The sequence below is a fragment of the Arachis hypogaea genome, chromosome 6 (assembly GCF_003086295.3).
Source record: "Arachis hypogaea cultivar Tifrunner chromosome 6, arahy.Tifrunner.gnm2.J5K5, whole genome shotgun sequence".
NCBI lineage: Eukaryota > Viridiplantae > Streptophyta > Magnoliopsida > Fabales > Fabaceae > Arachis > Arachis hypogaea.
This window is the reverse complement of record NC_092041.1, coordinates 57,252,190-57,277,225: the sequence shown is the minus strand read 5'-3', so window position 1 is coordinate 57,277,225 and position 25,036 is coordinate 57,252,190. Positions and strand designations below refer to the sequence as shown.

The 25,036-nt window shown below is 34.4% G+C and overlaps 2 protein-coding genes and 1 long non-coding RNA gene across 6 annotated transcripts; 1 reads left to right on the top strand and 2 right to left on the bottom strand.

The window, feature by feature from the left end:
- The first annotated feature begins 4,480 nt into the window (after window positions 1-4,480).
- On the top strand, window positions 4,481-16,120 carry LOC112696624 (E3 ubiquitin-protein ligase UPL7). The gene is made up of 14 exons (XM_025749450.3): window positions 4,481-4,742; window positions 4,998-5,120; window positions 5,955-6,195; window positions 6,414-7,003; window positions 7,786-8,766; window positions 8,862-9,196; window positions 10,311-10,589; window positions 10,704-10,956; window positions 11,461-11,631; window positions 11,730-11,822; window positions 12,138-12,245; window positions 13,083-13,199; window positions 14,640-14,729; window positions 15,679-16,120. The coding sequence occupies exons 1-14, from the start codon at window positions 4,719-4,721 to the stop codon at window positions 15,760-15,762; spliced, it is 3,489 nt and encodes a 1,162-aa protein (XP_025605235.1). The 5' UTR covers window positions 4,481-4,718; the 3' UTR covers window positions 15,763-16,120.
- Window positions 15,488-18,475, bottom strand: LOC112698176 (threonine dehydratase biosynthetic, chloroplastic-like). Of its 4 annotated transcripts, none has more exons than XM_072197018.1 (6): window positions 18,372-18,475; window positions 17,794-17,864; window positions 17,516-17,633; window positions 17,092-17,226; window positions 16,855-16,997; window positions 15,488-16,065 (listed from the first exon to the last, which is right to left on the bottom strand). In XM_072197018.1, coding segments are annotated over exons 2-6 (459 nt in total). In that variant the 5' UTR covers window positions 17,856-17,864; window positions 18,372-18,475; the 3' UTR covers window positions 15,488-16,064. The 4 variants fall into 4 exon arrangements, with proteins under 4 accessions (XP_072053119.1, XP_072053118.1, XP_025607331.1 ...); XM_072197017.1 differs by lacking the exon at window positions 18,372-18,475 and adding an exon at window positions 17,962-18,323; XM_025751546.3 differs by lacking the exon at window positions 15,488-16,065 and having other exon boundaries at window positions 16,691-16,997.
- Window positions 18,476-20,545: 2,070 nt separating this feature from the next.
- On the bottom strand, window positions 20,546-22,159 carry LOC112696623 (uncharacterized). The gene is made up of 3 exons (XR_003150816.3): window positions 21,908-22,159; window positions 21,401-21,463; window positions 20,546-20,905 (listed from the first exon to the last, which is right to left on the bottom strand). It is a non-coding gene; the product is annotated as an uncharacterized lncRNA (long non-coding RNA).
- Between the last annotated feature and the right edge of the window lie 2,877 nt (window positions 22,160-25,036).

The following is a 25,036-nucleotide window of genomic DNA, read 5'->3' as shown; positions in this document are numbered from 1 at the left end:
CTAATTTTACCAAAATTCATCATGTACACAATTTCTTACCATACACATTCTAAATCATACCAAAACCATTAAAACCTCATCTTTCATCGAAACTGACCTGTTGTGCCTTAACACCCCAACTTTACCACATTTTCCTTCATGTATCATCCTCCTCCTTCTCAATATCAATATATCACATAATACGCATTCTAATCAATCTTATCTCACATTTTCCAATCACTTTACCAATTCATCCATACCAGCATCACACATATTATCACAATTCACTTATCAAATTCATACGATCAATCATCATCTCCATATCATCACTAATTCACAATAAATAATCATACATCAACATTCACAATTCCTGAACCATTATTATTCATACCTATCCTATAGGTCACTAGCCTAAGTGTCCATGAATATTATATACTACATAGAGGAAACTGAAACCATACCTTGGCCGATTCCCTTTATGCACCCAATTTCCAACTTAGCGCTAACAAGCTTCCAACCACAATCTAAGCTTTCAAATCCACTCCAATAAGCACAAATAAGTTCCAAGAGCTCCCAAAGCCACAAAATCAAACTATATACATACAAATCACCTCAAATCAACCTAGGGTTCCAAATAAACATAAATTCACAAGGGTTTAGTGGCTTTTACCTTCTCCCACAAATTTAATAGCAAGAATCCAAGGCTAAGTAAGGATTAGAGCAAACCTAAACATCCAAAATCACAAGTTTCATATATAGGTTTTGTAGAGCTCTTCACAAGGAACGTGTAGCCGCAAACGGTGCGGCGATCGGAGCTCTCTAGCTCAAGATATGAGCTTTGGAAGTTGACAATGAATAGTGCTCATGGGGTTTTTCTCTTCTTCTATTTCTCAGCTCTGTGAGTGTGTTTTTTTATGTGTTATGCTAAAATGGGTTCACTTATGAACCCTTTTATATATTGGACTTGGGCCCAACTTGGGCCCAGTCTAACCTGTTAGCGTTTTTAGCCCGTTCGGCCCAACTTCGGGCCAAACCTTTAAAATTAACGCCCGGTTTTCCATTTTTAATATTTTTCTAAGTTTTTTGACGGTTTTCACTTTTCTCGTGCGGTATCGGGCAGACTTGAACCGGTTCAACCGGTTCAACTGCCGATTTGCAATTTTTCACGGTTTTTCGCAGAAAGCACATTTTCTAACTCAGAAAGACCCACTGAGTCCAAAAATCACCATTAAATCCTCAAATTCTCTCTCTAACTTTTCGGAATCTGATTTGGGCAATTAATCACTTAATTAACCGGTTGATTAGTTACGGTTCTTACAAAGGACAAGGCTGACCAAGCTACACCTTCCAACAACTTATATAAATTTGCCAACTTATACTGTGAGCTCAAATTTCTGTACTTTGATAAGCGGAAGCTCATTGTGGAAAGAAAATTAGTTGTACCCTCCGATTTGAGGCAGTTTTATGAGCCTCAGATTAGGGATCAGGGTTGGGTATTTTTGGACAGAGAGCTAGTGCGAGTGAATGAGTCTTGAGTCCGGGAGTTCTATTGTAATTTCTACCGAGCGATCCTTGATGTCGTTCATCTCAGAGACAAGCAGATTCTGATTACAGAGGAGGCCATTGAGGACATCCTAAGATCAGTGATAAGGATGCCTTCCATTAGGCTGAGAAGGATATTAAATGCATGAGCTTTGATTGGGATGTAGTGCATCGTACGGTTGCCCTTCCTGATACCCCTTGGGAGCAAGGATCCAAGAAAGATACTTTGAGAGGCATTAAGTTTGATTATCTGACAAAGGAGGCCAAGCTCTGGCAGCAGATCCTATGCACCTATGTTATGCCTAGTACCCACGCTACTGAGGTCCCGACTGATATGATAGTTCTGATTTGGTGTGTCTTAGAGGGGAAAGAGCTATACCTTCTGCGACTCATCAGGAGATACATGTATCGGGCCACTGTCAGAGGTAACCTTCCATTCCCTTGTCTGGTCACACAGCTAACTCACCGGGCTGAGGTACCCTGGGAGCAGGGCGATGAGGCACCAGCCCCGCACAGTAAGGAGAAGGTTATACCTTAGGGTGACTGGTTGGGAGACCGCCCAGTATCCCGGCGCAGGGACCGAGCGGCCGTAGCATTAGCTACTGAGCCGACTACTTCTTCAGCTGCAGCAGGACCATCTGCATCATCTCGATCAGCACCTTCATCCGCATCACAGCCAGTCTACTACCTTGTGTAGTGCCTCTTTGAGTACATGGATCGGATGGAGCAGTGCTTGTTGCGACGTTGTGAGTAGTCTGAGCGTCGCAACAAGCGGCGCTATGCACATTTGAAGCTGATTGTGACTTCAAGGCGTACTAACATCCCCTCCGAGCCTGATACACCCTTAAAGCACTCTGAGGAGGAGGAGGATGAGCAGGAGGAGGCACAAGATGAGGACCAGCAGGAGGCACATCATGAGGAGACTCAGCCCAAGCATCTGATAGAGTTACAGACACCCGCAGCTGACACTGGACCAGTAGGCGACGATCCTTCTCACCCAGCTTGATTGAGAGCATCGAGGAGGATGCTATGCTTTAAGTGTGGGGAGGTCGCCGTCTCCGGTGGTCTATATTTTGGTGAATCATTTAAGATTTTTGTTTTATTCTGCTTTTATTTTTTGTTTATTTTTAGTACTTGCACATTTTTATCTTATTGTACTTTTGTTTATTTTTACTTTGTTGCATTTTGCACTTTGGGCTTGTATATATCTTAGATATTTAGCTTGAATTGCACTTTAATATATTAGTTGTGATTTGGGAAAATGTGGATTATTAAGCTTAGTTTACCCTTTTGCATATGAGAATTTGGTTTGATTGAAAAGAGGGAGTAAACTAAAAACTTTTAGCTTTTCATAATCACAACATTTCATTTAGTATATATATAATAATAAATGTTGGTCATTTTGTTGAAAATTTCAAGAATTTCATTTTTTCTTAGAAGTGCATTTAAGATTCACATTGATTTGAGTAGTTTAACCCCAAAAACTTGAATGCTTAGAGTGCATATACACATCCAGTGAGGGTTCAATTGCTCATTTTCATATGTCATTATTTGATCATTGCTTGTTTTGCAAGTTTGTGAATTCTTTTGATTAACTCAACTCAATTGTGAATATGCCTTGATATGATTCATTTAGCCTATATATATAGTAATTAGAATAGCATGATGCATGTAGGTAGCTTGCATTTAGATAAGTTGCATTGCATAAGTTCTACCATTTTGCCTTCACTCTTTTAGTTCTCTTGAGCTTAGCATGAGGACATGCTAATGCGTAAGTGTGGGGAGATTGATAAACCCGACTTTTAGGGTTTATCTTGTGCTCAATTTATTGGATTTTTACTCATTATTCTCACACTTATGCATATAATCGCATATTTTACATTTTCCTTCCTAATTCTATATTATGATTGAAAACATGCTCATTTGGCCTTAATTTAGCTAGTTTTAATTCATCCTTATTACCATTTGATGCCGTGATATGTTTGCTGAGTGTTTTCAGGGTTTAAAAGGTAGAAATGTTTAAAAATAATAAATATTAAAACAATAAATAAATAATTGAATAATTTAAAAATATGACAAAAATAATTAATAAATATTATTTTGTATAAATAGAAATAATTTTGTGCTTAACATATAACTAATACATTTAATCCTAAACATTTTGGTATTATATAAATAATTATTTAAAAGGTGCATATAAAAAATTAGAATAAAATTTGATTTTTGATTTTTTTAATTTTTCAATAAAAAATTTAGTCATTTCGAATAATTTTTTTAAAAAAATTATTTAACATAATAAAATAACCAAATTTTAATGTGAAATGATTTGGAGACCTGATTTTTTTTGGATACATATCAATTTGGTTTCACGTGTCACAAAATAATTTACTTTAAAAAAGTAAACTAAATCGGTCCTAAATTTGCACAAAGTGACTATTTATAATTATTGAAAAAAATGTGAATTGAATTTATCACGAAACCAATTTTTTTCTCAGTTTTTGTTTTATAATAAATTAATATTTATAATTTTTGTAACAGTAATAATAATAAAATTCTTTTTAAAAATAATATTAAATTAATTTTAATATATTGAAAAAAATTTATATAATTATTTAATTAGATTTATATATTTAAATAAATTTTTAAAATAATAAATTTTAAAATTAATTATTTTTATTAATATGATAATATTTAATTAGTTGTCCATACAAAACAAAACAAATATATATTACCAGTCTATGGAAATTAAATGGTAAAATAATAAGAATAATAATTTATATACAATGTCATTTTATAATTTATAATTTAATTTTTATAGTTAGTGTAATTTTTACACTAATATTCAGTCATTCAATATTATTATTTAAAAAATTATTTAAAAGTATGAATTTAGGTAAATAATTATGTAATTGCATTAAAATTGAACACTTATAATATAATAAGACAGAGGATAAAGTAAAAAGCCTGTAACTAAAAATAGGGGAAAAGAAATAAAACCTGCGTAAGAGAAAAGAAAAGCCCAGAAAACATTATTATTATTATTCTTATTCTTATTATTATTATTATTATTATTATTATTATTATTTTCGAATGCAACAAGAGAGGGTGGAGTAAAATTCAGGCTTTGACAGAAAATCTAATGCGATTGAAGGCTCAGATGCGTTACGAGAGCCTCATTGATTCGATTTCGGATTTCCATGGACGGAACTCGTAAACAGCAGGTACGCTTCATTTGTCGGTTGAGGAGGGAATTTTCTTCCCCGATTTCCCTGAAACAAATACAAAACTGTAGTTGTTGGGTTTTGAATGTTACCCTTTTGTATGGTTTCGAATCATGCATTGAATGGAGCGGAAAATGAAACTGAGAATGAATGATTAATTGAATGGAACCCTTTTGTATGGTTTTGAATCATGCATTGAATGGAGCGGAAAATGACTCTGAGAATGAATGATTAATTGAATGGAATGTTTGTCAGGTGTCGCTGAGAGGAGCAAGTGCGAAGGAGATAACAAGAGATGTGCTTCTTGAAAAGGTTAACAGAGAAAGAGAGCTTCGCAATCATGCTAAACGAGCTGCTGCTGCTGCTCTCTTGATTCAGGTGTTCCTTCAAATCTCAATTATTTCATTTTCTTTTTTATTTTATTTTTTAGTTTGTGTTTTTGTAGTTGTTAGACCCATAATTGCCCATTTTTCGGCACTAGGGAGCATGTTATTCAAGGTAATTCCTTGCTGTTTAGAGATACCAAGGAATGCGAGGTGAAACATAACGTTGAATTCTAGTTGTGTTTGAACATTATTTTACTTGATGCTTCTGTGTACAGTTATTCATTGCATTATGTGCAACTATTGAAGGAAATTAGCTTTTGAAGGCCTGACAAGGGCCTACTAAGGAGGGTAGCTCTTATAAAGGGTAACCGAATAGTTTGGGGTAATGCGAGACTCAGAAAAATCATATGGGCGATTATTAGACAACCTTTTAATTGTTAATGATTTAAATGTAAATATGATTTACGGCTAACACTATCACAACATCTAGTCCACGTTGTCTACTTCACTTGGTAGGAGCAGACATAGCTGCTGTTGTATTGCGGAAATGACCAAATATAGTTGCATAAGAAAAAAGGAAAGCCCGATCCACAAGCATCCCATGTTAATGTAGGAACCATGGAAAGGCAGCACCCAAAAGGTGTAATGCAGGTAGTCTAACCTGATAGTTGCATTAGTGGTGGTTTGAACCCTTGACCTTGCAATCATATGGAAACAACTCAACCATTGCTCCAAAGTTCCTCTTCGAATATAGTTACATCAAAGGAAAATAAAAAATTGCATCTTTAAGTATGAAATTTTAGCTTCACTCTATTATTGGCATTTTGATAGTTGTCATTTATATCAAAATGGATAATATCCTTTATTTTATTCTTCTCATTCATAGAGAGTATGGAGGCGCTTCAAGGTCACAAAGATGGTTGCTCTGCAGCTTCAGCAGGAGTGGGAGAAATTGGTGAATAATTATACTGCTGCAAGGACAGCCATATGGATTTCAAACAATTTATTGAGACCATTTCTTTTCTTTATAACCCGATTCTCAACCTGGCTTCAGATAGCCCAAAGCAAGAAAATACACTCCATGAAGATTTGCTTCACCATCTTATTGGAAAGCATGAACTCTTCAGGTATATCCTCTCATTTAAATGTTTATTCATTGGACTTTCAGTTCACATTCCAACTATGTCAAGCATTTCAATGTGATGGCATGCTAAATATGACTATCAAGATGTTTTGGTTGCTTTATTATTTTTTCTCAGCTTTGAGAGGTCTAACGACCCATTTTTATTTTCTTGTTTAACACACCTATGAAGTATATTATTAATGGATGTATATGTGGTTCTAGATTCAAAGCAGAACTTTTGCTTTCTGGCAATTGGTACACCTGAAGAGAGAAGAATATGGATTTACCAGGCACGGAGGCTAACTTCTCTCGGTTTCTCCATTCTTTCAGAGTTCAGTGAATGCATTTCAGGTGCTCAGAATTTAAATATTGTGACATCACTTGCAATGCGTCTATTGGTCATATTTACTGATCCAAAAGGATGGAAAGGCATCGTTGATGACAATCGTCAAGATGCAGATTTAGCAGCGAAGGATTTAATTCAGTTCATTGGGAGTAATAAAAGTGGTAGTTATGTATCTATTGCTAGATATATAAGTGCACTTGATAATTATTCTTGCCAGACAAAAAGTATCATCCCGGCAGATGAACTTTTTTTTATTACTGCAAGTGCGATAACTTTAGCCGTGCGTCCATTTTATCTGATGAACATCGATGTAATTGGGCCTGATATGCTGGATGACAACCATGCTGCTAAGCAGTACATTGTCTATTTACTAACTATTCCTTCGCTTCTACAACATTTACCATCTGTTCTTCAACCTGCTTTAAGGCACAAATCAATTTTATTCCCATGCTTCAAGACTCTATTGGTAAGCATTACAACTTGATTTAAGCTGCAAGTTTGTCTGTGTACTGTTTTGTTTTAGTGACAACTTGGTTTCTTTCATTGTTTTCTGATCTGTACAAGTTTTGTACCTCTAATTTTGGAGGCCTTACTAAGGGATTACGTAATCCATATTTGTCTAGTGTAATGTATGAAGTGCCAAAGTTTGACCTGCAGAATTGATGATTGCTATGCGCATTTAACTTTTCTGCGAATGTGATTTCTTTGATGTTGAGTTTAATGTTTTCTACGTTAAAGATGGATCTTTCTTGCTTAATAACTCAATTTTCTGTTTCGTAATGTTTTTCATTTGGTATTAAAATTATGACAATTTAAATGGTTGTTCTGCTATTTTATTTATTTATTTATTTATTTTTTTTTATATGCAATTTAGTATTTCTTTCATGTTATTTTATATGTAAAAATAGAGATCAATACTCTACAGTCATAAAAACTTTCAATGATTTTTAAGTTGTTTACTTCTCTCTATAATAATTTATTTTTTCTCCAGAAAAAAAAAAAGAAACGTAAAATAATGGTGCACAGGTGACTTTCACTTTCAAATATGTTACTGCTTCTCCCCAGACCCCCGTTATATTATTTTTATATTGATGGTGAAAGGAAACATCTTTAGTTTATATTCAAATTATTTGTTCATGCATATTACTTACTTTAAACACTCTCCTCAAGTGAATAAGATCAGCGTTTTGATTTGATTCAAAGTATCAAACATATCAGAACTGATCAAACTCTGACAGGCAATGACAGATTTTGAAAGAGAAAGTTTTAATGGAGATGTCAGAGTTAGTACAGTCAGATAATCTTGTTGCTTTCAGGGAAATTCCTCCAGTTGGTTGGGCTCTCACTAACATTATATGTCTAGCAACAGGAAATGGGAATGGTTCTGTGAATGCTAGATCCTTGAATCAAGGTTTGGACTATGCATTGTACGTTCATGTTGTTATAACTTTAGCAGAAAGCCTACTTGCTCATCTTGATAATATTGGATGGATGCGAAAGAAAAGAAAAACCGTTCAAACTGATGCTGGAACATCAACAGATCCAGTTGGTACAGTTATGTATGATGGTGAAGCAACCTATGAGTCATTAATAATGTCATACATGGATCAATTTAGGCCTGTTACTCAGCCGTCACATCTTACAAATCTTTTGGCTTCAATAAATAGAGATGGCACCAACAAGGTTGAGACTCCACAGTCAAATTGTCTGCCATGTCTTAAGAAACTAGATTTGTTTGATGTTGCACTATTTTATTCTAATTTGCTTAGAGTATTTTCAACCTTGAGTCCAATTCGTGGCTCATTACCAGTTCTCAACATGCTGTCCTTCACTCCTGGATTTATTCTCCAATTGTGGGAGGTACTGGAGGTTTCCCTTTTTTCTGGAGACAAACATATATCTGTTTATCACACAAGTGGGAATGCCAAACATAAAACGTTTGAGAAGATGCAAAAACAGATAAGTAAAGATGGGGGTAATAGGTGGGTCAATGTTCTTCAGAAGTTTACAGGTAAGTCACAAGCTGCAAGTGATGTTACAGATCCTGTTGGCAGTTATTCTGAGCCCAGCAGAGAGAATGAAGATTCACTAGAGCTATGGGACGTAGAACCTATGAGGCATGGCCCACAAGGGATTCCAAAGGATGTGTTTTCTGTGCTTCATCTCTTCTGTGCAACCTATTCTCACCTGCTTTCTGTTCTTGATGACATAGAGTTCTATGAGAAACAAGTATGTACATGCTTTCTTCTTGGACTTGTAATTTTATGGATTAGTTCATATTTTCAGAAACTAACTATCACGGAGCATTTTAATAACATTGTTAGGTTCCATTCCGATTAGAGCAACAACGAAGAATTGCGTCAATGCTAAATACCCTAGTGTATAATGGTTTGTCCCATGGTAGTGGTTCTCATAATAAGCCTCTCATGGATTGTGCTATCAGATGCTTACATTTAATGTATGAAAGGGATTGTAGACACTCATTTTGTCCTCCTGATTTGTGGCTTGCTCCCGCTAGAAAAAGCCGGCCACCAATTGCAGTTGCTGCCAGAACCCATGAAGTTTTATCAGCCAACCTAAGATTTGATGATTCATCAGCTGCCCTGAGTGCAGGTTCTGTTATCATCATTACCCCTCATGTTTTCCCTTTTGAAGAAAGGTAACTACTAACTAGTTGACCATAACATGACTTTTACTTCTTGATATAAATTCTGTTTGGCACCGTTCTTGTACTTTTATACTTATTTCAGTTGGTGTTTTAGAAGGATAAGACCTTGGTAAAGAAAAGCTGATGACTGGGGAATACAGCCAACATGATTTACTATTGTTATTAGAGTAACAAGACAAGTAGGTCCCTGAAAATTTTGCTATGGACATATAGATTACTACCAAAAAAAATACCAAGTAACTTCCTGAGTAAATTTTGTGATGAACTTATAGGTCTCAATAAAAAAGAGTACCTATAAGTTTCTGTAAAATTGCAATTATGAACTTATAGATCCTGAAAAATTATAACACTAGACTTGTTGGACCCTTCTGTCATTCCATTCCACCAAAGACCTATAAGTCTAGCTCCACAATTCTTTAGGGACTTACTTGGTATTCTTTTTCCTTCAGGGACACCTATAAATCTGTGGCAAAGTTTTCTCAAGGACTTGCTGATACTTTTTTTTCCATTAAATATCTATCAAGTTATCGCAAAATTCTTCAGGAACCTATTTGTCTTATTCTTCTGATTATTATTATTGTTATTATTATTGTTATTGTTATTGTTATTGTTATTCTTATTCTTATTCTTGTTGTTGTTGTTGTTGTTGTTGTTTGATAAAAGAAGAATACCATTAAGATTGGGAGCAGAATATTAAAATAAGATGAGAGGATAAGAGATCCTCCATACAAAAACCAAAAGCCAAACAAAAGATCGTTGAAGTGTAGCTTTCCTATCTCTCACCATGTTTTGAGAGGGAAAGTCCTCTAAAAAGATAGGAGCACTAAATTTCCTTTGCCATGTCCAAGATCTAGATCAAGAAATGTGATCATGTTTTGGTTTCTTAGTGGAGTAAATTGAGAAAAACCTTTCTGGGTCTCTTTACCAATTACCATATAATAATTCTGTTATTCATTAAGAGTTGTTTAAATTGAGAAGTCATTAACTATGGTGTTCACTGACATTAGAAAATCACTGTCAACAAAATCATAATTTGTTTTGAGTGTAACACATTATGTAGTTTATTATTGAAAGTAGCTAATCACTTAGTTTATCACTGAAATAGAGTTGAGATGTTTCGCGAATTAATCAAGATGGATAAGGCCTCGCGAAAAATGGCTGGTGAAATTTCTGAACCTGGTTCACGAGCAATTGAGATAGTAGTATGTCGGGGTCATATTGTTGAAGATGGATTCCGACAATTGAATTCCCTTGGGTCAAGATTGAAGTCCTCTATCCATGTGTCATTTGTCAGTGAATGTGGCCTTCCTGAGGCTGGCCTGGACTATGGTGGATTATCTAAGGAATTTTTGACAGACTTATCAAAAGCAGCTTTTGCTCCTGAGTATGTTTGACTTTTTTTTTTAATTTTACTTTTTGTTTTTTTATTTCATGGATGTTTCCTCTTTCAGGAATCTGTAGTGACTTTCTAAGCTGACATGTATTCTGTTTGCCTCAGATATGGATTATTTTCCCAAACCTCAACCTCCGATAGGCTTCTAATTCCTACTGCATCTGCAAGATATTTAGATAATGGTCTTCAAATGATTGAGTTCCTTGGAAGAATTGTCGGTAAAGCTCTTTATGAAGGAATATTACTTGATTACTCCTTCTCTCATGTTTTTGTACAAAAGCTATTGGGACGGTATAGCTTTCTTGATGAGTTATCAACACTTGATCCAGAGATATACAGGAATCTTTTGTATGTCAAGGTAAACCCAACAGAGATCCACACTTCTTTCTTGTGTCTTAAAAGTCTCTTTTTAAAATTTATCTGGATTCTGCCTTGTTTTATTTTGGGAATCATGTTTTAAAATTGAGTTGGCTTGATGCTGGCTGTCTCACCTAGTGGGACAAGGTTTTGTTGTTGTTGTTGTTGATGCTGGCTGTCAGCGCCCTGCCCTCATTGTAGATGAGCCTGTCCAACTTCAATCCTACTAAAGGTTAAGTGATTTTATATATGAATTTGCTCAAAGAGCTATTGTCTTTGTGGATGGGTTTAGTTGCTGGAAGTAATATTTCTAAAATAAAAGGACTATTCTGACAACCTTAAAGATTCATTAACATGGGGCATTTGACATTTGGTATTTTAGGTCTGATTTTGGGGCTTTGGTTGTTCTTCCCTTGATTTTTTGTTGTGTAGATTGCCGTATTTCAATTCTCTCAGTTTACCATTTTGACATTATAATGCAACGTTCACATATTCCTTCATGCAGAATTATGAGGGTGACGTGAAGGAACTCTGTCTTGATTTCACAGTTACTGAAGAATCATTTGGCAAAAGACATGTGATTGAGCTTAAGTCTGGTGGAAAAGATATTTCTGTGACAAACGAGAACAAGTTGCAGTACATACATGCAATGGCTGATTATAAACTCAACATACAGGTTTTATTATCAGTTTGTGTAGTCTAATGGAAATTATTCAGGTTTGTACCGTTTCGACAGTCGTATCATGGTTATATATGTGACTATTGAAATTGCAGATACTGCCATTTTCAAATGCATTTTATAGAGGGTTAACCGATCTTATATCTCCATCCTGGTTGAAATTATTCAATGCCAGTGAATTTAATCAGGTATTTTATTTCCTTAGTGCTGAAAAAGTTGGGTTTTCCTTTTTCTTTTCCCGGGTGGGGGGTTGGGGTGGGGAGGGTTCACTCAAGTATTTTCTTTTGTTAAATTGCAATAAAGATTTTCTGTTTCAAGATTTTGCTTTTTCGAAAATGCTGCAATCAATATCAAATTAACTTTTTATTTATGCAAAGAATATGTCATGATAAAGAAAAATATCCTTGCCTACAACAACTAATTCATGATAACTCACAAAATGAATTATTTATTTTTGATGACTCATTTTGACAGCAAGATTTCTGAGTTTAGTGAGAATGCAGTTGCTTTCAGGTGGCAATTATGATATTGACATTGATGATTTGAAAAATAACACCCGATACACTGGAGGTTACAATGAGAGAAGCAAGACAATCAAGATTTTTTGGGAGGTATTGATTACCACTTGATTCAACAATTTCCTTCTGGTGTTACAACAACTAGTCTTTAGCATTGTATTTAGGCTTGGTTATGTAAAGGTTTTACTTTTCAAAAGTAGCTTATGAAAGCTGGTTTTTAAATGATAGCTTTTTAAAAATTGTAGTATCTACTTTTGGTAAATTAAATTAAAAATGACTCTTAAAAAGTACAAGCAACAATTGTATTTGATAAAATAGTTTTTAAAATTTAAAAATACTATAATGGACATAAATATAAAAGTTAAATTTGGAAGTTAATTAATGTATGAGATTATATGAGACTTTTTAATTTTCATAAGCACAAGCCAATTTTAAAAAGTGCGCTCCTATCTTTTAAAAGCTCCAAATACAAGCACATGGTCTTTTTGACCAAACACAAAATGAGAAGTTTGTGCTTTTGAAAATTTTAAAAATCTCTTGAAAATTTTTTACCAAACCAAGCCTTAATCTGATGTAATTTACTTCCCTTGCTATAATCAAAGCCTTACACATTTATGATAGATGCCTGATGATTCAGATTTGGTTTCTTCTTTCCTGCTGAGCAATGCTCCTTAGGTAGAAGAATAAATGTTTAAATTGGTCTTAAGAAAATATGCAAAACATGAGAGTTGTCAAGTTTTTTTACATTTATCTTGTCTCTCAAATATAAATATCTATGTATCTAAGGAATAAATTGATGTCTAAATGTATTGGTGGAGTACATTAATGCCCCCGATCTTTAGAAAACTGACGCAATGTTGCCTACTTAGTTTTGCGTATACCAGTTTTAAGACATCGGTTTCATTTTCTTTCTTCTACCACTATGTACAGGTGGTTAAAGGCTTCAAACCAGATGAGCGCTGTATGCTTCTTAAATTTGTCACCAGTTGTTCTCGTGCTCCATTACTTGGGTTTAAATACTTGCAGCCAGCTTTTACAATCCACAAGGTGTGTTCTTGATCTTGGATGGGCAATCAATGTTGGTTTGGATTGTTTGTTTTTTCTTTGAAAAAAGTACTTTTTTTTTCAGAAATAAAGTATTTTTATTAAATTTTAAATACATTTGGTCTTGGATACAACTTTTAAGAAAAGTACTTTTATTTAAAAAAGCAAATTATTTGTTTTTTCTAAAAGACAACAATACCTTACTTTCAAAAAAATAGAAGCAAAAGACGTTTTAATATGTGAAGTCTATCAAATGTGAAATAACTTTCTTCTATGAAAAAAAGATCTTTTATAAAAAGATAAAGAAATGCTCATGCAAACACCTCTTTCATCCCATCTGCTTTGTTGCTTGTAATTAATAGGGGATGTTTTTTGGCTCTTTTAACTCTAGCAGAGTACATTACAAATTCTCCAAATGAGCCGTGTGGAAATAATTGTTATCCTACACAGGACGTGGGGCTCTTTCGATTAATTGCGTGTGCTCTGAATTGAAAGAATACTTTACTCCATTTTAATGAGTAATACTTAGAATAGTCTCTGAAGTTACACTTGCGTTTCAATCTGGTCCCCAAAGTTTCAATTACTCAATTTGGTCTCCCAACTTGGCTTTCGTGACTCACGTTGGTCCTTGACTTTGTTTTCGTCACAAAACCATCAACGATGCGGTGAGATGGAGTGACGGTTGCCACTCTGTTCTTCCTAATGTGCCAATGGAAACATTTTTATCTCAATTTTCTCCCTACGAAGCCTTTAAAATTCCTAAACCTAATTTTAGTTAAGGGTTTTAAAGGCTTCTTGAAGAGAAAATTGAGGTAAAAAGTTTCAATTGTCACATCAGATAGTCGTTAAGGAGTTCAACATGGCAGCCGTCACTGTATCTTAGCACGCCGTTAACGGTTCTATGACGAAAATAGGGCTAGAGACTAATGCGAGTTACGATACCAAGTTAGGGGACCAAGTTGAGTAAATTGACACTTTAACGACCAGATTGATACACGTGTTACTTCTGGAACTAACTCAGTACTCCCCTTTCAACTATTATTACCATCCCAGGTTTTTGTTCATAATGACTTAATGAGGGCATGGAACAGCTATATTTTCTTATTCTATGCATGCGGCCGCTGCAGCTTACAAGATGTCTAAACTCAAGCACAAGTCACTTGCATAATATTTTATTTTATTTTTGTTTGTTATATGGTACTGGATAAGAATTTAAAGTCTATGGAAGTTATTTCTGAGTCTATAGTAATAGGATGTAAAATAAAGGAAACGTTGACCTTGATTTTAATTCCTAACATGATGAAATGATAATTCTGCAACTATGGTACAATCATCTGGACCTTAATAAAAAAGATTTTATTGTTGAGTGAAGTAATGTGTGATGAATGACAAAATGCATTGATTTCATTGATTAGCATCACTCAGTTCCATCTATTTACATAGGTTGCTTGTGATGTTCCTCTTTGGACAACATTTGGAGGACAAGATGTGGATCGGCTTCCATCAGCTTCAACCTGCTACAACACTCTTAAGGTACTACTAATATGGAGACAAAATAGGGGTCTGGATACATTTCTGCGTTCCCTTTTATTTTTGCAATCTCTTTATATTTGTGTATAGATACATCTTAACTCATTTTCAATATATATTTTGTATTCTAACATGTATTTCATACGGGTGACTGATTTAGTCGCTAACTATGAAAGCACGGATACTTCTCTGATTTGCCGGACACATTTTGAACACGACACTCATGATACTTGTCCGACACGCGTGTCTTTTGTGTCTAAACCATGTCTTGATAAAAAATAAAAAATTCTTCTCCGAACACACCTAAATATCATTCAGCGTGTCCAACTTTATTCTTAACATGTATTCTTAAAATGAATTTAGAAATAGTATATATTATTAATTATTAAAACAAAAGATATTTTAAATATTTTATATAATTAAAAAAATATTAAAAATTTAATTTTTATTTTAATATCAATAAAATACCAAAATATCATTACAAGTTATCTAAAAAAATACTTATATATATATATATATATATATATATATGTCCCCGTATCTTATAAAAATTTTAAATTCACGTGTCCGCGTGTCGTGTCCTGTGTCCTGTATCCGTGTCAGTGTCCATGTACCATTCGTCACTAGTTTTTCGTGTACACATGGTATGGCTGCTCTTTATATGGTACTTGGAATTTGGCTGTCCGAAATTTGAAATTCAAGATTGCCATGTTGGTTGTGAGTTGTGAGTTGTGAAGTTGAACATTGGAGCGATCTTGAACTTTTTGTATTTTCATATATCATATCAAATGTCTTATAACCGTTTTTCTAGTAACGTGGACTTTGTACACCTCACAAGATGCACTCTTGTAGTGATTAAAGTCATTGATATAAAGGTATTATTTGAAGTTTTTCAAGCTAATAAAAGAACAGGAAATCTTTACTTATTTTTTCCGTATTCCAATGACTACAGCTTCCAACGTACAAACGACCTGGCACATTGAGAACGAAGCTGCTATATGCTATTACCTCAAATGCTGGATTTGAACTTTCTTGATTCACGTCAGGTAGTTAAGATCCTCTTTATTTGGTATCATATCCGCAAAGGCTGGTAGATAAAAGTAGCACAAGTTTAGTCCATGAATCTCCCCCAAGAGTGCTCTGTAAAATGTTTGGTAAAGGAAATTGAATCCCGGTTCGTTTTGGCAACACATTATTTGCTTCCAGAGTAATGCTTTTCCAAACAGCCAGTTGATGATATGTTTGTTACTTCGTCCATTCTTCCAATCCGTGGGAGATTCTGTACTTCCGTAGTATGTTCATATTGGAAACAGTATACGACTGGTTATTTGAACCAACTCTGTAAATGCAAATAGCGATCATTTTGCAATTAAAATATGTTATTTATTTGCTTTCGAGCTTTCGTTTACTATTTTATTCACTTTATCCCCAGATATAGGATTTATCTAACCTTTTAAGAAAGGTACTTTTTGCATTAAAAAAAATAAGTGATTTAGGTTTCAAAGTATTGAATACTGCACACCAGAAAGCTGAAAAGATCTATTCAAACCTTTTTTTTTTCTTGCTTTATTAACAGGGGTCCTATTACTACTGATTAATGAAACTAAGACCCTAACCATCATAATGGAACTTCCAGAAATAAATTTTAATTTTGGTTTAAATGATTAGTGTCCTACTGACTAGTAAATTTGAATTTGAAGTATATCAAGCATAATTATCTGAACTAAGTAAATCTAACTTTCTAAAACGAAATTATTTTCAATATTTATAAATTTTTAATGAACACTATCCACATATTCTTTACACAAGAGACTGTTCTATAACAAAGTTATAGTATAGCCAACAAAAATTATGCAAATTGCTGCATATTGGAAGACCATTCAGTTTTGAAATTATTTGGTGCTCTTTCAAGAACTAGCTAGGATTGCATTCATTTCACTCGTAATATGGCATTTCAGTTTTTTTTTTTTTTTTTTGTCAGTGTCACTTTGCAAGTATAATGAACGCAAACCTAGAAGCTACATTAGGATTTAGGAGCACTGAATAGTTTCCTGTGAATCCTATATTTGAAACCAACAGTTGAACAAACTTGATAGTATTATCTTGCACGAATCATAAAAACCCTAACCATGAACGCATTAGGAGATGGTAAAAGTCATCATTGTTCACCAGCGTATACTCATATCCAAGTCTGTTAGCACGATCATGGAATTCATCCATCTCAACTCTTGGTACTTGTATTCCTACCAACACATTTGCTCCAGTTTCACCCTGTTCAAGAACCATAAATATTGCAATCGTATATACATAATATTTGATCAAAAAGAAAGAAATTAGCTTGCGTTAGGAAACTACAAATTCTCACCTGCCCACGATAATGGAACAAGCTAATATTCCATCGTGGACCTAATGAATCCAAGAACTTCATTAGAGCACCAGGTCTTTCCGGAAAGATGAAACGACAAAGAACCTCATTTTGAACGTTTGAACGGCCTCCCATCTAGTCATGAGTTCAAAAGCAAAGTAAACATGGCATGATAGCAAACAATCGTCAATAGCAATAAAAGGTTATCGCAAGAAAATAAAGTAATTCACATTGAGCAGCTATTAGGCATTTGATCAAACTTAATTTTCTCCATGCTAACTGCTTGATTTGACCTTGAGTACTAAGAAAAAGCAGCTTAGGATTTATTGAAACGAATTAGCTTAGATATTGTATTTCAATCTTGCACAGTGTGGCAGACATGACAAACTATCCTAAAAGATCATTTTGTCCCAAACACAATTACCAGGTAATGAAGGTGATCTTTCATCAAGTCAGTTTCTATGACATTGTAAGTTTTAAGCTGACAAGACTCCATTCTCTCTTTCATTGCTTTTAGTTCTGAGACCGTGTGAACCCCAACGCTGCACACAAAGTCAGAAAAAGAACTGTCATGGATCTCTTTGGAAAAATACATGTCAAAATGTATCTACCACAGAAAATATATAATTGAAAACCAGAAAACAATGAAAATGAAAGAAACCACAAAGAAAAAGGATCAGCTTTTCATGCAACTCTCCTTACCTGTAAAGGACAACGGCCTTCTCATTGGAATTAAATCTATACTTGAATTCTGTGATGTTCATCTGCCCTACCTGCCAAACCAGAAGATAATCAGTTCAAATATGAAGGATATTATTCAGGGGAAAAAAATGGAAAGAAAAAATGATTGGTAAAGCAGCATAGACATACCAATTGACAAAACTGTTTAAAACTACCAGGATCCTCTGGCATAATGGTTGCCAGAACAGCCTCTCATTTGTGATTATATATATACCCAATGGCCGAAGCCATTAAGGAAGCCAAACAAAAGAAAAGAAATGAAAACTTAGCTTATATGTATATATATATATAAATATGACCGTGGATCAGATGGAATCATGACACCTCAATTATCAAACTAACTCTCCTCCTTTGATCAAAATCATTCATCAAGGCCGAATCATTAGGAAAGGAAAAGAAAGAAATGAAAAACGTGGCTAACGGATATATATATAACAGTGACACATATTTACAATTTTCCTTAATCAACATCATCATCTTTCATTTTTCCTAATGAATCACCGAACCAAAATCAAGGAAATAAGGGAAGAGAAGTGTACCGAGTGAGGGAGGGAAACCGCGACTCCCTTTCATCTTCCGACTTTAACTTTTTTGCAATCCATAACTCCAATAAAAAATCTAACTCAATTAAAATGTTTGTATCTTCCTCCTTTATGTGTTGGTATTACTTTTATTCGGTAAAAGTTGATGATAACATAGCTCTTCTTTTCTTTGAAAGTTCGGCCCTTTGGTGTTCTTGGCAAAGAAATCGATTTCTGACATTTTCTTCTTCGACAGTTCGGTCAAAAAATTTTTATAAAATTCCGAGTATTTTTATTTCTTACGGAGGTGGAGTTTACATAAATTCTCACTAATTAAATTTGTGTTGGATAAGTAAGTGGCTGTTGTGATTGATTATTGATGGAGTTTGGTTGATTTTATATTAAATTTTGTTGATATATTGCTATATGTGATTAAACTTGTGATTCAATCATGTTTGTGCTACCCAAACCGTGATAATAAGGTTGATTTGGGACTGTCATTGTGTTAGTTTTTGAATAAAATGGGTGAGGTTTAATGGTCGGTCGAGGAACTAAATTTAAATGCGGTGAAAAATCGGCAACCGAAAAGCTCGAAAATAGATTTAAAATCAAGTATATATTTTGAAATATCACAATAAAAGATTTTCGTTTTGAAAGTGTTTGTCACCAACACAAATATTATTTTTGAATATGGAAATGTAGTTTGATAAAAGATCGGGGTTAAAAGATAATAATTATATAAGTTTTGGGGGTATTTTGAGTAAAAAGTAAAAATTTCGGAGTAATCCGAATATTATTTAAAAAATCAAGATTATTTCTAAAAATATAAAATTAAATTAGTAATTTTACTATATATGAAATTAAAATTAGTAATTTTATAAAATATTGGGGTAAAAGGTAAAATGTTTAAAAGCTTGAAATTAGAGTATAATTCCTAAAAGTTTAAAGAATAGAACCTTAATAAGTAGGTTTCGATATAAAAATAATAATGTTAATATTCTTTTATTATTAATACTAGCATTACTTGTGTCAATATAATATATTAATATTTTATTTAAAAGATAATTTATATAGTGAAATGATAAGAAAGAAAAGAAGAAAAAAAAAGAAAAGAAAAAAAATCAAAGAAATCTCTACCACAGTAGAATAGAGAGCAAAGAATAAAAGACTTTAAAAAACCTCTTCCATAAGAGAGCAGAAAATATAAAGGAAATGAATGTATAATTAAAGGAATCTCTGCCACAGGAGGGCAGAGAACAAAGATTAAAAGAATTTAACGAATCTCTGCCACAAGAGAGTAGAGAACAGAAAAGAAAAGAATGTACTAACTAATGGGATCTCTGCCATAGGAGAGCAGAGGATAAAGATAAAGAAAAAGCTTTAAAAAACTGCCTGCCACAGGTACGACCTTGCTTGGGCCTTAGTGCCAAATGTATAGTGGAGACGTCCACACACTGACGTCCACACACTGAGAACTGTTTTTCAGATGTAAGCATATTGAAATACATTTAAAAGTCACATTGTATGTGGTCTGGCCGTAAGACTTATATGCACACTGTATGCATCTGAAAAGCCATATCTGGGACTTGTGCCCTATAACACCTCGATTCTCTACAGAGTTATTCTCAGAAATCCTGTGATGAGAAATTCGATAAATATTTGAGAATCACCACATCATAAAATAATAAGGCTAATTTATACTTGATAAGTGAAAATAATAGATATACCGTGAGAGAAAAAAACGTGTCCTAAGCCAAAAACCTATCGATAACGATGAATTTGACCATCGAGTTAAATTCATCTATGGAATCCTTACTACTAGCTTTTCTTGATTGAATTAGCTTAGTAGAATGTTCTATGCTTGATCTAAAGTTGAGATACTCTCAGCGGCTAATATCTCAATTGCGGGTTATTTAAACTAATACGATTTGAAAACGGTAATCTTACGGTTTAGTTATTAAACCGTTTTCTTTCCTCTATTTAGCAATTTGGCCAAACCTTCAAGAAAGCTATTTTCAATCTAAATTCGTAAAGTCAATAGAAATATTATCTAAAAGAAAAATAAAGAATCGAAACACTTAAGCTTAATTAAAATCTAACCGAACTTAAACCGAACCACTAATCCACTAAGAACCATAATTAATCAAACCACTTTCTTTTTCTCTTTTTTCATGACCGAACCATGATCAAGATTGAGAGGAGGAAGAACTAATCATGATTAGCTCACAAACTATATTCTCTTCCTTTGTCATAACAAAAGTCATTTAATCATAGTTACACCCAAGGTTTTGAAAACCGAATCAGTCATCAAACTATTCTAGTAACTGGTTTATTGGTCTAATCGGTCTAACCGGTGGTTCAACCGAAAAAACCGTTTTAGAATAATAAAATAAATAAATTATAAACAATAGATAAAATATCTGTTCCTATACTTTGCATTGTTCTGTTCTTGTATGACATGTGCCTTTTTCTTGGCATGTGGATCATTGCCACTGTGTGTGAGATGATTGTTGTCATCAGAATTGTTTTGAAAATACTTCATCGCTCAATACCTACATACATACATAATGAATTGAATCAATAATATGCATGATGGGTATACATGAATTAATTTATAAAAAGTTAAAACATGACCATATCTAAAATCTGCCTACAGCATTCAGTAACAAACAAACCAAAAGTCCAAAACAGAGTAACAAAAAAAGCTTCACCCAAAACATTTCAGCAAAACCAGCATTCAGCATTCCAAAAACCAGCAACTACAAAACACTAAAATCTGCCTACAGCATTAAGCATTTAGCATATTATGAAACATTCCAAAACACTAAAATGTTCTATACAGTAAAAAACCAAATAAGACACACTAACAAGCTCTTCTCTTTTCCGCCACACAAAAACAAAAAAGAATGCTCAAATGACTTAAATTTGCGTTATTCTATTACAGTAATTGCAGTTATGCATTTTCTCATAATCATTTCCACAAATTCGTATTGTATCCGCATGCAAAAAATTAACATCACAATCACATGGAAACATAAACCACTTACCTCTATCATCGGAATTTAAATCCCCAGTAGCATTTCCATTGTTCGCATACTCTTCTTGTGCCACTGTTTATATATAGGGGTAGAAAAATGGCAAAATTAAATAAATAATGAATAAATAGCAAAATCGCATCAAACCGAAAAATAAATGAATAAATACCTGAAAAAAAAAAAGAACAAAAAAATTTGGAGCCATCAACAACTAGTAAACCAGAGTAACAAACTAACAGAGCCATCAGTAAACTAACAGAGCAATCGAGCCATTGAGCAAATAGAAAACAGTCACACTAAAATAGAGTAACAAACTAACAGAGGAAACGAGCCATCAGTAAAGAAGAAGAAGACCGAAGAAGAAGACCAAAAATTGAAAACAGTCACACTAAAAATGGAACAAAAATGGAACAAGAAGACCGAAGAAGAAGACCAAAGAACAACAATTTCAGAACTTCAAAGTTCAAACCAAGAAGAAGACCGAACAATCAGTTAAGATGAAGATGAGAAGTCACTAACCTGGGCTCCGTGCCGGAAAGCATGCGAAGATGAAGACGACGTGCCGCGCTACTAGGTTTCGGACACGGGGGAGAGGAAGAAGCAGCGGCGCTGACGACCTGGGGACGGTGGTGGCGCTGTGGACCTGGGAACGGCGGCGGCGATGAAGGGCTAGAGTTTCCCTTGGCTTGAGAGTTCTCCAGGATTAGGACGATTCACGAATGATTGGGGAAGAAGGGGGTTGGCTCACGAAGACTTGGGCTTGCTCCAGTTTCTTTTTAAATAACAAACGATGTCATTTTATTCGAACCGGTCGGTTACCGGTCCGGTCCAACCGACCGGTTTTTGGCCGGTTCGACAATTTACAAACGGTTTTTTTCAGCGGTTATTAATAGCGGACTGAACCGTTTTTAGTGCCGGTCCCCGGTTGAATCGGTTTGACCAGCTCTTCCGGTTCGATTTTCAAAACCTTGGTTACACCCCATGGTTAAGCCATTAGTGGAGCCTTGCAATTAATGAGAAGTTAGGTGTTGATTCCTCCTCATTGTTGATTGCAATGTATCCCTCCCACATCTGTCTTCTAATCTTCCTATAAATAACCATATGCTCCTCAAAATTTGTTGAAACTAGAGCACAAATCAAAGAGAGAAAAGAAAGAGAGAGCTGAACCGAGAAAAGAAAAGGGAATAAGTGCGAGTGAGATAGGAAGCTAATTAAAGTTTGAAGGGGGAGGAACCAGCAGCCTCACCATCTTCACCAAGCTCTTTTCTTCAAAATTTTGCAATGAAATTCACACCAACCCTCCTCTAAGAACTCCTTTCAAATCGGCCAAAGTTAATTAAAGTAAAGCTAGAATCGATTTTTTGAGCAAGGATAAACTCTATCGAGGTAGGGGTTAGGTTAGTGTAATTCTATGTTTGTGTTTATGTGAATGATGATTATTGATGATGTTATGAGTGATTACTTCTAGTTATAATGTTAAATTATGCATGATAAAGATAATAAGATGATTAAGAAGTGATGAGAAGCTTAGGAAACCGAAAAGGTTAGTTAGAACCTAAGCCAAATTCTTTCGATATGGTTACTGAAATTAGGCAGCAACTTGCGCAGAATTCTGGGAAAATTCTAGTCACTCAAAAATTTTGTAATAATTTCCTGGTAATCCTTGATGAGGTTAGATCATTCTCTCAAAATTTCAGAATTTTTTTAAGAGTAGGTTGAAAGATAAAAATGTTTGAAAGTAAATGGTTTCTGCTGAAAAGTCTGTTTTTAAATTAATATAGTAGCAACTTTCAACCTACACAACTTTTGATTCTAATGGATTTTTGGGTTGAAACCAAAGAGAGTCAAAATATTGGAATGTGAATAACAGTGTGTCCAAATTTTTGGGTAATCCCATTTTTATAGAATTAAATACGCAATTTACAAAATGGATGGTTCATTGTTTTATTGACATGCAATTTCTGAAACTCATTGATAATTCCAGTGACTTGTTTGAGTTACTGGTATTAATCTTTGACTCCAAATTAAGTGAAACTAATTTTGATAGAACCTGATGATGTATATTTTGTTCCCTCAAAAGTTCAGAATTTTAGAAGTTATGGATTAAAAGTTATAGGCTTTAACATTTTACTGCTCATTAAAGGCTAAACAGGATTTTCAAGCTTAGAATAGTGACTTCCTTGATGGATATCTCCTGGGACAGAAAAGCTTTTGTAATAAAACTAAAACCAAACGAAACCTTATGGTGTCTACCTCATTTAATTCAAATTTTAGAGCCATAGCTATTATAGAAAATTAGTTATGTACTTTGAAAGTTAACCGGTTCACCGAAGCAAATAGAAACCTCTCAAAACATAATGGGTATAACTTTTGTTCTAGAAATGAGAATGCTCTGAAATTTGAACCAAATGAAACTTGAGTTTGATACAAATGCGTGGACATAAAGGTTGGACAAATCTGAGTCCGTTTGCTATATTAATTATTAAATAGAAGACTAGTCGCTAAGGAGGCATTAGGCTAAATAAGTCAAAAAAATGAATATGAACATAAGTTGTCCCTATGAATGTTTAAAGTTAAAAGGTGATGCGGAGGTATGTTTAGTAACATGGTGATGCGTGGGTATGCTTAGTTATATGGTGATGCGGAGGTATGTGTATTTATAAGGTGATGTGGAGGCATGATGAAAAGAAAGAAAATGATAAACCATGAATGGATAATGAATCATGAGAACTATTTGTTTGAATGGGCCTTTATGCCGAAATGCTAATACAGAAGTGCCCGCCTGACTGATTGCCTGAAATTGTTAATGCGGGAATGTCCGCCTAACTAACAGCATATTGTATGATGAAGGGGCCTTGTGCCAAATTGCTAATGCGAAAGTGCCCGCCTAACTGATAGCCTAAGATTGCTAATGCGGGAATGTTCGCCTAATTGATAGCCGGTCTCTTACCCTGATATCCTATTTGGGGTTTACCCTGAGTGACATCGGGTTGCAGGTAGACAACCGACGCATGAGCTCATGGCCTGCACTAGATACAGACATGCATCATAAATTGTTTGCGTATTTGATTGTGATTGTTTACTGTTTATTCTTTCTGCTATATGCTATCTGCTTCTTGTTAAGTTTCTATTCTCTGTTTATCGTTTGTATTTTTAAAATTTTATGATTTAACTTTCTCTAAAGCTTAGAATAAGATAATAAAGTCAGGAATAATAGTCATAAAAAATAGCATGAGAATGCCATTGATCCCAAAGAAAGATGCCAAGAAAGAGTTATGTCAGAGCCGCGATACGGAAGTAGCCGAGAGACTTAGTAAGCGAGTTATTACGATAGAGCCAGAACTCTAGGTTTCACGAGAGAGATGCATTTTTACGATGTCGCCTTACTAGGAACCATATAGGTTCTCACCCCTTCCTTTTCCCTTTCCCCCACAGATGGAAGATCCAGACTTGATCGCCGCCACTAGAGTTATATTCAGAGAGGTACAAGAGGAGCACGTGTTGCCGGACCCTACAGGAGATGCTCAAAACTAGTCCTGAGCTAATGGTTGCAGACTTGTGCCTTGACGGTAGAAAGAATGTACAATTGATGGTATTCGTTCCATAGACTTTTCTTTCCCTCTGATGAGCGGATAATTTATACGCTTT

Coding starts and splice junctions, on each gene's coding strand:
- LOC112696624 (XM_025749450.3), top strand. CDS start 4,719: ATGGACGGAACTCGTAAACAGCAG. Junction 6,196..6,413: donor GGAAAGCATGAACTCTTCAG/GTATATCCTCTC, acceptor ATGTGGTTCTAG/ATTCAAAGCAGAACTTTTGC. Junction 14,730..15,678: donor CCTGCTACAACACTCTTAAG/GTACTACTAATA, acceptor CAATGACTACAG/CTTCCAACGTACAAACGACC.
- LOC112698176 (XM_025751545.3), bottom strand. CDS start 18,003: ATGCCAGAGGATCCTGGTAGTTTTAAACAGTTTTGTCAATTG. Junction 17,634..17,793: donor AAGGCCGTTGTCCTTTACAG/GTAAGGAGAGTT, acceptor CTTTGTGTGCAG/CGTTGGGGTTCACACGGTCT. Junction 16,998..17,091: donor TGTTCCATTATCGTGGGCAG/GTGAGAATTTGT, acceptor GTTCTTGAACAG/GGTGAAACTGGAGCAAATGT.